Raw genomic sequence first — 18,337 nt, forward strand, 5'->3', positions numbered from 1 at the left:
CTTCTTGAGGAATTCCTGAAGATTCCTGAAGGGCTTATGCCCGAAACGTCGATTCTCCTGTTTCTTTGATGCTGCCTGACCTGCTGCGCTTTTCCAGCAACACATGTGTAAGCTCTGATCTCCAGCATCTACAGTCCTCACTTCCTCCTTCTTGGAAGGAGTACCAACTCACAATGATGAAAACGTATTGCTGGAAAAGCGCAGCAGGTCAGGCAGCATCCAAGGAGCAGGGGAAATCGACGTTTCGGGCATGAGCCCTTCTTCAGGAATTCGTTGGATGCTGCGCTTTTCCAGCAACACATTTTCAGCTCTGATCTCCAGCATTTGCAGTCCTCACTTTCCCCCAACTCACAATGATCCCAAGGTTTTAGTTTATGCAGGCCAGGCCATAGCCAGCCTTTGTATTCCCATGAGTTCCAAAGCATTTACAAAGGGATTTAACAGGGCAGATGCAAAGCTAATTTGTATTGAGGGAAAACTGGAAAAAGACAGATTAGCGCCCCCTGTCAAAGATTGGATATTTGGATTAATTACGTTTTCAAGACTGACACTGATGGAACTTTGTTATCTAAGGCTATTAGTTAGGATATAGAGAAAAGGTTGGGAGATGGATTTAAGGATTTAAGGTACAAATCAACCGTAATCTCATTGAATGGTGAAGCAGGTTTGAGGGACTGAATGGAATCCTCGCATTCCTATGACTAACCATCATATGTATTCTTCATATGTATTATGTATGGGTAAATATAGATATATATATAGTACAAACAAATATATTTGATGGACAAATATATTAAATGGCCATTTTATAGTGTGTATAAGCATATATACACACACACAAGATAATACATGTTTACTTGCAAATCTCAGTATTTATCTTGCACAGTTTAGCATGAGCATAAGAAAAATAAATCAATAAATGAGTCACTTCGTTAGATGTTTCTGCAATAAATTTTGTTTTTTTTTTCTGTATGGTTTTGATACAAGTGCAGCAAGGAGACAAAACACACCAAAACAAAACCACAGTATACATACTGATAACAAATATACAGCAATTCCATAGCCAAAGTTCAAAATATACAGAAAAATCAACCAAAATCATTCCCGGAAAAAAAAAGTAAAACTCGACAGTATTACAACTCAGACTACAGAGTTAAAACAAAAGGGCAATTCACAGGGTTAAACAGTACCAGGGTAGAGTTTGTACTGAAACTATCAACAAGCAGTGAGAAGTATTGTGAAACTGGAGGTTAAATGTGAAAGAACAGAATTTACTTTCCGACCTCTGTCTGTCCACTGGTCCTTGTTAATATTCATCCATTGATTTCAGTGAAGAGGTCTCCATACCTTTATTTGAGAAGGTACAGCACTTCTGGGCTTTGTGCTGTATGGCGTCAATTTCATGCATGTTTCAATGTTTAACGAAGGAGCTATTCCCAGATATTATAAGCCTGGAGTCACTGCTTCTTGTAGCTGACCCTTGGACTAGATCAAAAAGATATGGTGAAAGATATAAGACAGTTACTGTGGACTTTCACTGACATTGCAGGACATTAGGCGCCAAACCGTTCATTCACAAACAACATGAAAACAACGCATTGGATCATTAATAACAAACAGTTGACATGCAGTATAGAAACTTCAGCAAATATTGAAAGAGAAATTTTGGCTAAAACCAACCCCCATCAGTTAGGGGACTGACATACATTAACAGCATGAGTATTAGAATGCTGCCAATGCTCCTGCCTTTCATCTGTGCCACTCAAGTAAATCCCATACCCTCCTCTATTTAAGCATAACCTCTCTCCTGAAGACAATTCAACTTCTCAAACTCATCACTGTCAATGCATAGAAAGATGGAAGAGCTCCACCAAGTCAAACACACCACCATTAAGTTTGGAATCATATCAGTTGTTCCTCCATTTGTTGCTGGATCACTATCTTAGAGCTTACTACATCAATGCACAGTGAATGTTCTCTCATCACAGACTGCAGCAGCAAGAAGGTTGCTCATAATGACTGGTGAGTGCAGAACCAGGCCTCATACTCTAAGGATACAGTATAGGCCATTTAGTACTGAGATGATGAGAAATTTCTACATCCAGCAAGTGGTGAGCCTGTGGAATGCTCTGCCCCAGAAAGTAGTTGAAGACAAAACACTGAATACTTGCAAGAAGGATTTAGATGTAGATCTTGGGGCTGAAGGCAATGGGGTAAAAATTGAAAACAGGGCACTTGATTGAACTCTCAGCCATAATTTTGTTGAATGGTGGAGTAACCTTGAAAAACTGAATGCCCTACTCCTGTTCATATCTTCTATGTTTCTATATTTCCATGTAAAGCTATATGCAGATATTTCTTTCAATATTCCATCTTCAGTAAGTCTGTCAGCACTTGAGAAGTAACCCAGTAAAATATTACTGGGTAGAAGAAGGAGGCAGGTCCCAAATCCAATCACATTTTGTGCTGTTGACACCAATTGGATTCACAACTGATGTTTAATTAAGAACACAAACCATCGCCTATTGTGCCCCTGAAGAATCTGAGATGTAATAGAAATCTGGACTTTTTAAATTGGATCACTTAATGGGTTTTAATTCATTGCAGGTCAAGAAGGTCAGCGATAGGGAGCTTTTATTTTGGAGTGGTAATATCCTTACCTCTGAGGCAGGAGACCTAGATTCAAGTTCCAGTCTTCTTCAGAGGTATGGAATAACAACACTTAACAAGTTGACCAGAAAGTATCTAACAGCAGGGTTCTTCTCCACTCCCTGCAGTCCATTTTCTTTTACCGGTGGGGGTAAATAAAGGATAACAAAACAAAGTCACCAATGACTTCTGACGCAAAAATGTATTGCTAAGGTGGCAGGAAGGGAGTTTGTGTCTTTCTATTCAATTATTTGCCTTCCCAACCACCTTCCTCACCATCTCCAGAGAGGGGAAATAAAAACCACACTCCAAGCACAGTTCTGTAAATCAGCAAAAACTATACGGATCTAATTCTGTCAAAAGGAGAGAAAACAAGCTAACATTGGCTCAGCTATGATGAAGTCATCTAGACTTGAAACATTAGCTTGCTGTCTCTGCAAGGATGCTGCCTGATCCATTGTAACTTCCAGTATCAGTTGTTTTCAGTACAGTTTCTAGCATCTGCAGTAATTTGCTCCTACATTCTAATTCTGTCAATATCCCATCTGTTCTTCTTTCTTTTGAGATGAAAGAATGTGTATGCTACAGCAGCAAAAATCAATGGCCGGACAACAACAAAAGTAGAGTGATATTGACAACAACTATATCATAGTCCTTAATATTTCTCAACATATCAATACAGAAAACGTCCTTCAAAATTTGTTGGACATCCACTAACTTAAGTAATTCATAAGTAGGAGGATGCTTCTCTGCTCTGTAATGAAACTTAATCAAAAAATAAAATGCCTTCCCCTTCATCTGCAATGTGACTTTCATTTGGCGCAGTGACCTGTGTGTTTTTTTCAGTGTTCATTTCAACTAGACAATTGAAAACAGTTTAAGTACTTAAAAAAATTATACTAAAGGTTGTCACTTCCTATCACAAAATTAACCTTGGCATATGATAGCCTGAGGCATACAAAAGATATACTGAATCATGTTCCTGAAATTATGCATCAAATAATATCAAGGGATTTACCTTTCCTTTAAAATAATGACAAAGAGAATTCATTCAAACATCAGCTTTGATGATTTCAGGCAAGGTCAAGGCCTGAATTCTATTTGCCCCACAAACTGACATCCAAATAAAACTCAGACAGGTTTAATGAACCTTGTTTAAGATTTATGTTTTCAAATATACTCTGGTGCTTATGACATTCCCTAAAATCAATTCGAATGATTGATGCTATTCATAAAATGAATTGGAAGCAAGGGACTTATCAGTCTTCACATAAGATGGGGGATGGGAGATTTCCTCTCATTGTTAGGTGCCAGAAACATCAAATATTGTACATTGGAATCTTGCTTTATCGGCATATTTAAACAATTGGAAGCATTGTTCTTTTAAAATTTGTGTTCTGAGCTGTTAGTAAATGAGCATTAATGGGAGCAGCTGTGTTCTATTTTATAATAAATAACTTTCATAGCTACAGTCCACTGAGACTGAACAGCTGGGTGATTGCTTTTGCCTGGCACTGACTGGATGGGCAGAATCTTCTTTTGTTGTGCTGTAGAACTGCATGACTATGACTTTATGACTCTGTCAGATGATGTAACCAATTCAACATGACCAATATCATAAGAAAAAGGTGGAACAACTATGGCCAGCTCAAGGTTGATCTCCAAACCTCAAGGTAGAGGGAAAAGATAAATGGAATTGGTAAAGACTCATGTTGGTCTAATATGACTCTCCAAAGTTTAAAGTTTAAAGTGCATTCCCAACTAAGTAGGCATAAAATATATTTTGTTCATCCATACCAAACAGCTAAAATGTAACCCATAACTGGGAAGGACAGAAAGTCATGCTATTCAGTACATTTGGTTGCCATCCAGGCTTTGTCCATTCATACCCCTACCAACACCAAACTCCAATAAGCTCCCAATTCCTCAGAACATGCACTTCAGAAACAGAAACATTGAATGAATTTGCCATTACTTCTTCAACCAGCTCATATGAATATACGAATGAGGTGCAAAAGTAGACCATTCACCACCTTGAACTTGCTTTATAATTCAATGAGATCATGGCTGATCATGGTTTATGTTTCAAATGGCACATTCTCACCTACTCCCAATGTCTTTTGCTTCCCTTTCCCAACATGAATCTACCTACTTTTTGCCTTAAATATATTTAATAATCCAATGTCCATTGCCTTCTGCACCAGAGAGATCCAAAATTGCAAAACCTCCAGAGAAGAAACAATTTTCCTTATCTCTGTTCTAAAAGGACAACCCACAGTTTTAAAATACTGGCTGTCAGTTCTAGACTGACTTAGGTGAGGAAATACTCTTACCATGTCAAGAAAATTTAGCATCTTACATATTTTAATAAAGTCACCCACAATTCTTCTAATCTCTAATGGAAACTAACCCAGCTTTTCCAACCTACTCACTCATTCCATTTATTCATCTGGTCAACCTCCTCTAAAACACCGACAATGTATTTCTGTACTTCCTTAAATAAGAACAAAGCTGCACATAGAATTTGAAATGCAGTCTCTCCAGTGCCCTGTATATTTGAAGCATAACATCCTTATTTTTATATTCACTTCCTCTCATAATAAACAGTAGTATCCCATTAGCCTTCTTGAATGCGTGCTGTGTACAGACTATCATTTTTTGACTAATGCACTAGAATAGGAGAAAGTGAGGACTGCAGATGCTGGAGATCAGAGCTGAAAATGTGTTGCTAGAAAAGCAAGGAAGGTGCCTATCACCCTCACCTTGTCACCCTCACCTTAACCTCCTTCCACCTATCACATTTCCAACGCCCCTCCCCCAAGTCCCTCCTCCCTACCTTTTATTTTAGCCTGCTTGGCACACTTTCCTCATTCCTGAAGAAGGGCTCATGCCCGAAACGTCGATTCTCCTGCTCCTTGGATGCTGCCTGATCTGCTGCGCTTTTCCAGCAATACATTTTCAGTAATGTACTGGAATGCCTAAATCCTTCTGTATCTTGGAATTCTGCAATCGTTTTCCTCTTAAATAATAATCTGTTTTTGCATTCTTCCTGCCACAATGAGAAACTGCACATTTTCTTACATTATTTCATCAACCAGATTCGTCCCAGCTCACGAATGTACTTCTATCTGTCTGCAAATTCCTTGTGTCTTCTTCACAACATAATTTCATCCCTATTTTGGTGCAATTGGCAAATTTAGCTGCAATGCTCTTATTCCCCTCTTCTAAGTCATTGACATAAATTGCAAAAGCTTGAGGCTCCAACATAGGTCCTTTGGGATAACACTTGTCTCATCTTCACAATCAACAAAATACCTATTCATACGTACTCAGTTTTCTGACAGTCAGCCAATCCTTTATCCTTGCTAACATCCCTGAGCATGCCCTCTACATTTTGAATTCTATTCCATAACATCATTAATACAGTGTCAAAAAGTGTGGCCTGGAAAAGCACAAGTAGTCAGGCAGCATCCAAGGAGTAGGAGAGTTGACATTTCGGGCATAAATCCTTCATCTGCAATGTATTAGGCTTATTAACGAAACATCGACTTTCCTGCTCCTCGGATGCTGCCTGACCTGCTGTGTTTTCCCAGTGCCACACTTCTTGACTCTGATCTCCAGCATCTGCAGTCCTCACCTTCTCCTAATCATTAATACAGTGTTTAACCATTTAAACAACATACACAGCAACCTCTTGCTAACAGTGCTCCGTGTTTCTCATACTGTGGAAAGTCCTATTTCACAGATCATTTCAAAACTGAAATCAATGGATTTTTGTTGATTACGGATGTTGAAATTATGACAATAAGGTGATAGGTATGAAATTGAATTAGAATTTAGATTAACTTGATCTTATTGAAAATCTGGATTGGTATCATAACTTAAATGGTCTCATATTTCTATGGTCCTATGTTGTATTCTGTTCATTCAGCTGTCTTTTTTTGACTTCCATGAATCATTAACTATTGGTGTTTGTATACAGTACTTTCCTCCACTTCAGTTAATCTGTATAATCAAACATAAAAGTGCAAAACTATTTTGATATTGTCACAGATGAGACAGTCTTCTTTATTATTTTGTGGGACAGGGTTTTTTCTAGCAAGGCCAGTATTCACTGTCCATCCTTAATTTGCCCTCAAACTCAATTGCTTTCTGGGGACACTTCAAAGAGCAGTTAAGAATTAACCAAGTGTATCTGGAGTTACGTTTAGGCAGATAGGGAAGGACTGCAGATGTCCTTCCCTAAGTAACCTCATTGAAACAGATGGGATTTTAAAAAAAATGACTGTAGTTATCTTGGTCACCATTATGAACCCTATACATTCAAGATTTATCAGTTGAATTTATTTCTATCAGAGGCCTTGGTGGTATTTCAACCCATTTTTCCAAGTAATTAGACCAGGGCTCTGGATTACTAGATTATTGACATTACCAATGTGCCACATTTTATTTCATATTATTTAAAATTTATTTCCTCTCCTTATTTTACTGATGAAGTTGAATCAGCCGACATTCTCTGCATTGACTTTCATCTGTCATATATCTGCCCATGTGCTCCTAAAATTTATTTCTATCCTCCTCACTACATTGAATTTCCCCATCATGTACAGTTGTAATATGCATTTTGCAGACGCAACAGTGTAGTGGTTATGTTACTAGTTTGACATTCAAGTATTGTTCCAGCAGGGTAGCTTGCTTCACTTGAAAAGAAAATCTGGGTATCAATAAAAATGACCAGAAAACTTAGTTTATTATTAAAAACTCAATGTGTTCATTAATGTCTCTTTGAGAAACCTGTTGTCTGTTCTGAGCCAGTACATGACGCCAAACCCACAGCAACAAGATGGACTCTAAACCGAACACTGGCATGCATCATGACAGAGCAATGAGGGGTAGACATTTCTCATTAAAGTAACAAGTTTCTTTAATCTTTCCTGGATATCCTAAGCATTCATTCCCCCATTACAAAAATCACCTTTTTTTTCCCCATTTTGATGTACAAACATCTATTTGCTTTCTCCTGCAGAACCCTTCATTTGAAATTTGGGGTGCTTTCCAACACATTTAGATTTGTACTGAAAAGTATATAAAAGCTGTCATCTTAAGTAATGTGGTCAGTTCTGGGTGTCCACTCCAAGAAAAACACCAAAACGTGTTGAAAAGGAAAATGGGAACCCGATGGCACTTCATACAGACATAAGATTGGATATCATTTTAGAGTTGCTATATTATAGGACTAATAGTACTGAGAATGAGAGTTCAAATACCACAATGGAAGTTTGAGAACCCATTAAAAATATTTATAAACTGGAAACAGAAACATGGTTTCAGTAACAGTGAGCATGAAGCTGTTAGATTGTTGGGGAAAGGTTGACTGGTTCAGTAATTTCCTTTAGGGAAATATGCTGTTCTGGCCAGTGCATGCTTACGTGTGATTTCAAAGCCATATTAAGTTAATTGACCATTAACAGCTCTCAAAGTAACTCACTCAGTCATATCAAATTTCTATCAATGGTTCAAGAGGACAATCCACAATACTGATCTTGCCAGTGAAGTTTGTGAATGAAACAAATACACCACAATGACAATATAGAATGCAGATCTTCAATTCTGTTACTCTTGGTGCCAGACATTGCATGCAGTTAGAACACGACAAAATGTGCACAGATTTGGAAAAAAAAACCACAAGGAAATATATATATACATTGCAATAACAAGAAACATATTTCAAATATTTTTTAGAAAGACACTGCACAGGCATGCATTCTAGTAAGTCAATTCATGGATGGGAGTTTGTGCAATAAGTCATACCTGTGACTGGTTTCAATTCTGATTTAAAGTCAATGTTTTGAGGCCACGATAGCGTACATTCAGATGTAAGAAGCAAGAGTGAGCCAGAGGTTCAGACTTAATATACCCCTTTTAGAAGTTTATTTTATCTGCACAATACATTATTTTAGTGCTTGAAAGTTTTATGCCTAAAGGAAGGCAAGGCAATATGCAAATAGCAAATTAAAGCAGAGGTATGTACTAGTAGATTGCTCCACACTTGTGAGGTACATTTGAGAGGTGGTGGGGTGGAGATTGGGGACACTTCTTCTAATCACTACCCCTCTCTCACTATTCTTATCAGCTGTGATTCTTCCCAATGACATCATATGACTCCAATGAACATCATTGAACTATTATCAATTAGTATAGGCTGCCTTCAGTAGAAACTGTCAACCAATCCAGCTTCAATATTCAAAGCCAATCTTGGAGCAGTGAGCTTTCATCCAATTAAGAGATGCAAAGGGAATAATTTAATATGCAAACTTGTAATTCCATACCATCAAGTTGAAAATAACTGCTCTTTATCATACTGTCAAATTGAAAACATTATTTACAGTAAAACAAACAATATTCAACTTGATATTAATATTGTTTTCACTTTCACTCCTTGTCATTATTGGGTCCTCCCACCACCTCAACTGAAAAACTGCCTTTGAAGTTAAAAATAAATTTTTCAATGAGAAAATGAATCTGTATAAAGTCCATGAGCAGTTTCAAGAAAATTACTGTCACTTTTGCTGTGTAGAATGACAAAAAGATACATTTCCCTCAGGGCTCAGATAGCAGTTGCACCCAGTAGCTTCTATCTTATAACTGATGTTTGAATACACCTTTTTTCAATGTAAGTAAACTTCATTTTTCCCAACAAATATTGCAATTTAGGAGTCTTAAAAAATTGCATGATCATTAGTTGGACAATATTATCAGCCAGAAAGGAAGTAAAGTAATTAGTCTTCCTTGTATGTGCCCTGCCTAATTTCTAAAGGAAGGGCTTTTTATAGACTAGTTCAAAAACTTGAACAGTTTACATAAATATTGTTGGATAATCAGAAGGAAATATAATCCAGTCCTTCAAAACATAAACTGTGTAACTTTTGATAACAATAATAATTCCTCATGCCTACACAGATATAGTGTTGAAAGATGAAGGGGCAGCAAACATTACTATCATAAAGGAATTGTTACTTATGAAATGAACTAAAGTTGTAAATTTCACTCATTAAATCAGTGAAAGACGCTATAATTCCTAAGAGCCCCACACATCTTTGTCTACCAGATGTGATCTGCACTTTATCAGCACAGCTTGATGTTTCTGCTCTCAAGATGGTGACACACAGTGCGGCTGCAGTTTCAAATGTCCACCTCCTTCATTTTTGAACAAAAAGACTGTGATTATCAGCAGGGTATTCAACACTGAGTTGCATCCCATCCAAGCCCGTCTATAAAAATGTATGCACAGCGGGGGGGTCATTATGTTAGACGGCAAGGAACTTGGCTGATTGTATTATGTTGTCACTTGTCTAACTAGGCACAATGGGGCTTTTGCTAACCTGACCCGTCAACACTCTGATTACAACTGGCTACTTTAGCACAAATTAAGGACTGAGTCTGGGTTGTTCTAGATTTGTAAAAGGCAACATGTTGCTTTTACACATTTTTGAGGCTGAGTGCCTTTTATCAGGTCTTTATCAAGCCTCTAAGGTCAAGCATTCATTAAGTTCTGAACGTATAACAAGAATGTACTCAATAAACTGACACAACTCTTTCTGCTCTCAAGGTTCAACATTATAGTAATATGTATGTCAACTTGAACTTTCCTTTTGGCTTTGTGTTAAATTTAATGTCATTCTGGAATATTCACACTCACACCTCATTGTAATGTATTGGGATTTCAATTGGGTGGAGTGTATTCTTTCCAAAAGAAAGTTTTTTTTTGGCTTAATTTACTGATTAAAAGGAGCCCTGCAATAAATATCTGGCAAATTCTTTTTGCAATATAATTGTAAGTGCATGAAACTCCAGGGCAGTATGAGTTACACAGAATCACCCCATCCACTCATATCCCTGTGATAACACAATTTTGGTCTTCCTGAACAATAAAAGTTTGCCAAACATTTATACAGGAAAATGACAACCCTTTAAGAATGAAAAGAGTGAAGTTTGAAAAAAATTAAACAAACACATTGCCTTTTTTAATGTCACGTGACAGCATTTTTTTTCATATAAAAGAGATCATGTCCAAGATCTAGCTCAAGGGTATGAGGGTCAGTACCCTTTACTTTGGGGAATTATCTAGCTCATCATTTGCAATCAGTGCCTCTGATTTCCCGACATACTTCCCTTTACTTCTGCCTTTGTTGTAGGTCCTGTGATTTCCAACAATGTCAGGCATTGCCTGCTTGGACTGATACCCCATCTGCTCTGCTGGTGGCCACTCCTCTTGGTGTTGAGTCATCTCTTCCTCTGGGTAGGCAAAACTCTCATCCACCATGAAGCTGTCATCCACGTCGTAGCGTTGATACGTGCTCTGGCTCAGGGCTTCCTGACGTGCTCCAATCTCCAGGCTACTATTCCAAATTCCATATCCGAAATAAATGAGTAATCCTAGCAATGGGAAAACAAAACTGCCATCAGGAGTAGACTCAAAAATTATATTCAGATGAGAACCAGATATTTGATGTGATGATATGTTAGGACTGTGGAGGTGGGGAAATGCAAATGGAGTGATTGGAAGGATCTTTGAAAGAGCGAGCAGGGGACAATGGGCTGAAATGACCTTCTGTGCCACATGATTTTGAGGAATTTCTTTTTTTTAAAAAAAGCAGGGAAGGCTATTCAACAACTCACATCTCCCTAGCTGTTCCATAAAGATGGCTACTGAGTGTGTTCCTTCCAGTATCACAATTGTATTTATGTTTAGAAATTATGGCACAATTCTTGCTGACTCATGGTCTCTGAAGAGTTTGGCCTTGGTAACCAAGTTTGTCTGAGTTATTGAGGGAACACTATGACTTTAAGATTGCCTCCAAAGCTTCCGCCTCCCTGACTTGGGACTGTATCTATTCCTTTACCTTATCTGGGTAAAAACCCTGAAACTTTCTTCCTAAGAGCACTATGGGTGTGCCTATACTAGGGGACCATTCATTAGCAGCAATCTCAATGGCAATAAATGCAGGATAAGTCAGCATTTTTCAATGGAACAGTAATTTTATAAATGCTTTCCAGTTAATCTTGAACCAAGTGGCCTCAACAATCCTCTTCTTTCTGCAATCAGCTGATATCTAATGCTAAACATGGCATTTGAGAATCAATCACAGAATGATACAGAACAGAAGGTGCTGTTAAAGAGAAATCCCATTCATCCCAACCCTTGTTCTCTTCTATAACTCTGAAATTCTTTCTATCCTAAGTAACTATTTCATTTCAAATCATAACAACAATTGAACAACATTTATTTTGTCACCATCCCACTGTTCTTTTGCCAACTAACTTATTTGTATCCATTTGAGTGATTTACCTGCCAAACGAAAAGGTTGCTCTATATTTATGAAAATGCCTCCTAATGTGAGCTCTCCCCAGAAAATCTCCTTTCAGCATTTTCATATTTTTCTCTAATCGTTACTTCCTGGTTGCCCTTCAAATGAGAAGGCATAAAGGGGATACACAATATGGGATAACGCGATCAAAAAGATGAGGAGAATAATCAACAAAAATCTAGCCTAACAACATTTTGTGTCTGGGACACCCTTTTATCTTTTTGGGAAAATGATTCATCTTTTGATTTCAGCCAACCTTCGTCTCCTTTCAAGGGTACAAGAATTGTGTTTGCAAAGTGGATTGGGGTCATCTTGGTGGCAGCAACTTGCAATTATGTAGACCTCTTTACATAGTAAAATCTCCCAAATTGCTTCCAATAAATTTGATACTGTGCCACAAAAGGCAACATTAGGATAGGATTGGTCAAAGAGGCAAGTTTTAATGAATCTCTTGAGGAAAGAGAGGAAGAGAATGCTTTGGGAAGGAATTCCTAAAAGCTTAGCTGTCAAATATGGAGTTTGTAACGCTGGGGATGCTCAAGAGACCAGAATTTGAGGAGCACAGAGATGTCAGATGGTTGTCAAATTGATGAAGGTAACAAAGGTAGCATTTGGGGTGAGACAACATTGAAATGTGAATACAAGGTGTGAATTAAGAAGCAAGTTCAGAGTAAATAGTGCATGATACAATACTAACTTATTTTAAAATGCTAAAAAGAGAAAAAAAAAATCTAGGCCTAACACAGTGAACCTATTGTGCCAGTGACATCACATATGCCCTGTAATGTTTGGAGGCAGAATTTTATGTCCAACAGGATTCAGTGACCACAGGACACTTTAGGGCATGCCCAAACAAACAGAACCCAAGCATGCTTAGGCTTCATTAAAATTGTTTGGGCAACTTGCTGCTTTCAGTTCACAGGCAGGTCACCTGATGAATGTCAGGGCTTTTGCCTCACAAGCACCTGACAGAAGGTTATTAAGCTTAAATCCTGTGATGGCATGGTTGGGGGTTTGGCAAGAGGTGGGGGAGGATAGCGGTTGAATTTAAGTGGAGTCACGGATAAAGAGAGTGAATTCTGTGGAGAAGAAGAGACACAGCTACTTCACTTCAGCAAAGTCATAGAGTCATAGAGATGTACAGCACAGAAACAGACCCTTCAGTCCAACTCGTCCATGCTGACCAGATGTCCTAACCTAATCTAGTCTCAGTTGACACCACTTGGCCCATATCCCTCTAAACCCCTTCTATTCATATACCCGTCCAGATGCCTGTTAAATGCTGTAACTGTATCAGCCTCCACCATTTCCTGTGGCAGCTCATTCCACACATGCACCACCCTGTGCGTGAAAAAGTTGCCCCTTAGGTCCGTTTTATATCTTTCCCCTCTCACCCTTAACTTATGCCCCCTAGTTAGGATTCGCCCACCCCAGGGAAAAGACCTTGTCTGTTTATCCTATCCATGCCCCTCATGATTTTATAAACCTCTATAATATCATTCCTCAGGCTCTGACACTCCAGGGAAAACAGCCCCAGCCTATTCAGCCTCTCCCTATACCTCAAATCTTCCAACTCTGGCAACATCCTTGCAAATCTTTTCTGAACATTTTCAGGTTTCACAACATCCTTCAGCTAGCAAGTAGACCAGAATTGCATGCATTGTAAATTTAACAACAAAAAAATGATATTTTCTAAATATTTCTAAGCATAGCATGGCATTTAAGTATTGGTATCCAATATCACTGACTGGCCTAAATCTGGTCTTAGATTCCTTTGTGACAATATGTAAGGGTCATAAGATCTGTTTTCAGTAGCTTCCAAGGATACTTGAAAAATGGGACAACCCCATATCACTGCAGATCTTTAAGCATGGAATTAGAGCCAATGAAGCTATGCTCATTTTACGTCTGCAGAACAGACATTGCCATTACTGGCATTGGTCACTGCCAGATTAGATACAGGTCTCATAAGCTTCCACTTAGTCCCTTCTCTAATAAAGTGCATGAGTCTTAATTTGAGATTACTATTCTCTCAGCACCATTGTAACATTTGTGTTTATTAGAACTGTTTTTATGGCCTCTGCAAGGTATGATTTGAACTTGTGTCACCTTTTGTGGATGCCCTTTTGTTGCACATTGGAGGACCATCAAACCTGTGGATTTTACACAACAGAATAAGGCCACTGCCTCCCAGCTACCCACCACCCCACACCACACAATTCCCCCAACTGCCCAAGCTCAAACAAGCTTCTGTATAAGAAAATGTCTCTCTCACTGTCCTTTTTCATTCTCCTTTTGGCCAATATCAAAGGACTGGGCTAAGACTGACCATAAATTTACTTAGGATGCAGCAGAGAGAAAACCATCAATCAGGTATCACCTAAGGGACATTGTGGAAGTCCAGTCATTAATCTTCCAACATTACAATTATAATTTCTAGAAAAAGCTTTGAGGCTTTCTATATAGTGTGCATTTGTTAAAATTTCAAACACTAGCACAGTGATATTTCTGCATGGATGACACTAATTGATTCATAGTCAGATCTGATGCTTTTTATTTAAAGATGAAATTAGAATACTTAGCCCAATTTCAGCATCAATAATGTACTCTGAAATATTTAACCATGCTTACCTACAAAACACCAGACTGCAAAGCGGATCCAAGTTATACTGGAGAGCTTCAACATGAGGTACATATTTACCAACATGGCAAATGCAGGCACGAAGGGAACACAGGGAGCCATGTATGGCAACTTCTTGGGGTTTTCAGGTTGCTGTAGGATCACAAAGACCAGTGAGCAGATCAGCAATGCCATCAGGATTATCAGCAGGATGGCCCACCAGCTCCGATCATAGATGTACTCCTCCCCAAAAATGGCAAAAGAGCAGAAGACAAACATCAAGACAAAGAGTAGCATCACACAGGTGGTAACTGTGCGTCCTGTGACAGTGGTCGGACGATCCATCTTATTGGGCAGGCCAAGCCGAATCCTCATCGTGTAGTACCGCGGTCCAATCAGCTTCTTGAGCTTTATTAAGTATATGTTCTCAGATTCATCTGCTTCTATTCCTGTGCTCATATCCACGGTACCATAGTTAGGATGATTCACGCTATAACTGGACTTGTCCTGTTTCCCAATAAGCATTTCATTGTCGCCCAAAGATGGCAGGTTCTTTGCTCCACAAGTGTTCTTCCCAAGGCCAGTGTAGTCTTCCCCTTCACTCATAGGGGAAATGGCTTCCTTCTCACACTCAGCTAGCACTCCTTCCTTCTTCTTAGTGCCTTCCTCCGATAGGAACTTGACAAAGCCATCAATGTCACTCTCGGGCTGGTAGCGCAGAAGCAGAACACACACCGATACCAGGGTGTAGGCTAGAAGGGTTCCAATGGACATCATTTCAATAAGGTCCCGTAGGCTGACCAGCAGGGCAAGAAGACCCGCAAGGAATCCTGAAACAATGCAGGCCACAACTGGGGTCTCCGTGTAGTTACTGACATGGGCAAAAAACCTAGACAACCATAACCATAAATATTATAGCACAATCTTATAGAAACATAGATTACAGCTTTGAAGCAGGATGTTTATGTCAAACAATCTTTTCTGGTGTTTATGATCCCTACAAATCTCCTCCCACCCTTCTTCATTTCCTTCTATTCCATCATCCCTCATTAATTTACGTAGCTTCCACTTAAAAGAATTTCTGCTTCTAATCTCAAATATTCCATTTGATTATATATCAACACCTTATATTATATCTGTAGCTACTTCACAAAGCATGATCAAATATAGTTGCCAAAGAGTCACAACGTTGGGCTAAAATTTACAACATCAAGATGTAGGCTAAGGATGTAAAAATGTATGATTTCTGAAGTTAAACTGTTTCCATTTTGCAAATGGTCACTTTGAATAACAGACCGATGTATTTAAAAGAAATTCTGAATTAGTAAGAATCTCTCAATGTCATGACAGTGAATCTGTAAATGCAATGTATATGTTGTATGGTACACCTCTGTTATTGTGTTGAACTCTAACTTACAGCCAGGCCACAACTTATCCAAGATTTCCTGATTGTGAAGAACAGAAAAGAAGCCATTTGACCCATTGGCTGTGCTGGTGAGTTTCCTATCTGGACTGCATAATCTATCACTGTGGTCCATCTGCTGGAATCTCATATGTAACCTTTTAAAAATATTTATGGACTCTGCATCTGTGAGCACTCAAGATGCCCTATAATAACATGGACATGCTCTTTCACTAGGCTGCTGGACAATGAGACCAATTGTGTACTTTTGTAGCAAAATGAGACAAAGCCAGAATGGCTGATGTAGTGGAGGGAAGGACAGTAGCTCATTTCATATCCCCAACTGCAAATAATCTCAAAACTGCTTCCCTTCACAGTTATACTCTCCTGCATCATAAGTGAGGGTCCAGAGTGTGAGGAGAGACCACCGACCTGAAGAGTAGACCATCATCAGCCATGGCATAAATCACTCTGGGCATCGGGAAGAGGGAGCCCAGGAGACTGACCGTCAGTCCTGCCACCGAACCAATCGCAACAATGTACTTGGCTGCGTGGAATCCGTGTAGTACAAACATCTCCATGAGTGGAGATTCCGTGTCAATGGCATAATAAGGCACCATCAGTGTCAGGATAATACTGACCTAGTAAAGGAAGGACAGACATTTAACACTGTCAGTAATATGGTACAATGAACACTTACCATCATCCACAGATTATCTATAGCAGGCAGAGGCCTAACCAGCAGAGTCTAGTGACTACCTTAAAGCAACTGATGCATTCCCATGACAGCTGACCATGAGAAGATGGATATCAGGACATCATTTTCTTTTTGAAAGGCCTATCATATATAGAATTATATCAAATCATTAGCCTATTGTTCAGCCCAATTGATCTATGCCAGTTTTATGTTGATTCCATCAGCACCTATCTGTCATCTCTTGATAATCTTCAATCCCACCAAACCAACTTTCCCCAAATCCCTCAATCCCTATATCCCTCAAAACCACCTTCCCACATCCCTTAAATCCACCTGTCCAACTTCTTCCAATATTCCTCAATTATTTCTTTCTCCAGAAATGCACCAATATATGTCCATCGCAATACCTTTGACTCAATACCTATGATACAAATTGATCACTCTTTGGGTGAACAAAATCAACCCCCTTTTATTATTGTAAAAAGTTTACTAATTTTAACTTGTCTTGATCTTAATGTTTGAACAAACACATTTTAATAATTCCTTTTAAATTACTCATTAAAGTATGTATTTTAATAAATGTTGTTACAGTATATTAGAGTTTATTCCAATCTGTTAATGGTTTGATGTTAAGTCTATATTCAGATATCTCTGTTACCATTGTATGTCTGTTATTCTATCCCATCTGCTTGCGTATTACTGGAGGGACTTCTGGCAACTGTTCAACTGGAGCATATTGCTGTAGAGTACAGTGTGAATGCTGAAATAAATGCAATGGAACATTTAACAGGAACAGTCAGGGAGGCTCTCAGCCAGATATCAGCTGTGTTATTCACTTTCTTGTCTCAGTTTTCTCCTTCACTCAACATGTATCAGATTGGATATTCAACTAGCAATGCAATCCAGAAGACAATGGCTGTTCTGTTCGAGAGATTCTGTGGCTACAATTGAAGGCTCAGTATGTATAACAATGAAAACCCCCCAACCCAGATGTTAGCAAGGTCAAGTTCATTCCTGGTCCATGTTCACAAGCCTTATAAAAGAAATGGGGCCAGTGGGGCTCAGTGACCTGAAATGAGGAAGGGGAAAACCAGTCAATGGTCCCATACCCAATCCTATTGGATAACAAAAGTGGCAAAGTGAACATCATTCTAAATCTTGCATGTGATGCCTCCAATGCTCAATTAGACTTATATTTAAAACTTTAATTGAGGGAACACAAGGCAATTGTATGAATTTTTATGTCTTTTTTACGAGAAATACACTTGTATTCAGAATTGCTGTGCAGGCAAAACTGGGAACTGCCATTCTTATGAGGAAATGCAGAAGCAGGATTGAGGTCTTAGAGGAATGGAAGGCAGATTGAAGCGAGATCTAGGGCCAGGCAAAGAGATAAACAGATTCTGGATTAGTGGTGCTGGAAGAGCACGGCAATTCAGGCAGCATCCGAGGACAGACAAAATCCGAGGACAGGCAAAATCGACGTTTTGGGCAAAAGCCCTTCATCAGGAATAAAGGCAGAGAGTCTGAAGCGTGGAGAGATAAGCTAGAGGAGGGTGGGGGGGGGGAGAGAGTAGCATAGAGTACAATAGGTCAGTGGG

General features: G+C 38.9%; 1 protein-coding gene across 5 annotated transcripts in view; it reads right to left on the reverse strand.

Annotated features, from left to right (window-relative positions):
* Positions 1–280: 280 nt before the first annotated feature.
* Positions 281–18,337, reverse strand: part of LOC122556114 (probable cationic amino acid transporter) — a 79,515-nt gene continuing 61,458 nt past the window's right edge. For 4 of the 5 annotated variants that reach the window (XM_043702576.1, XM_043702573.1, XM_043702575.1 and 1 more), the window contains exons 6-8: positions 16,472–16,680; positions 14,649–15,526; positions 6,242–11,085 (exon numbers count right to left, since the gene is read on the reverse strand). In XM_043702576.1, the coding sequence (XP_043558511.1) occupies positions 10,757–11,085; positions 14,649–15,526; positions 16,472–16,680 (1,416 nt within the window). In that variant the 3' untranslated portion in view covers positions 6,242–10,756. Of the gene's footprint in view, positions 1,486–6,241; positions 11,086–14,648; positions 15,527–16,471; positions 16,681–18,337 lie in introns of those variants that run through there. The other variant, XR_006313467.1, reaches the window with a different exon arrangement.

The sequence above is a fragment of the Chiloscyllium plagiosum genome, chromosome 13, assembly GCF_004010195.1.
Source record: "Chiloscyllium plagiosum isolate BGI_BamShark_2017 chromosome 13, ASM401019v2, whole genome shotgun sequence".
In the NCBI taxonomy this organism is placed as follows: domain Eukaryota; kingdom Metazoa; phylum Chordata; class Chondrichthyes; order Orectolobiformes; family Hemiscylliidae; genus Chiloscyllium; species Chiloscyllium plagiosum.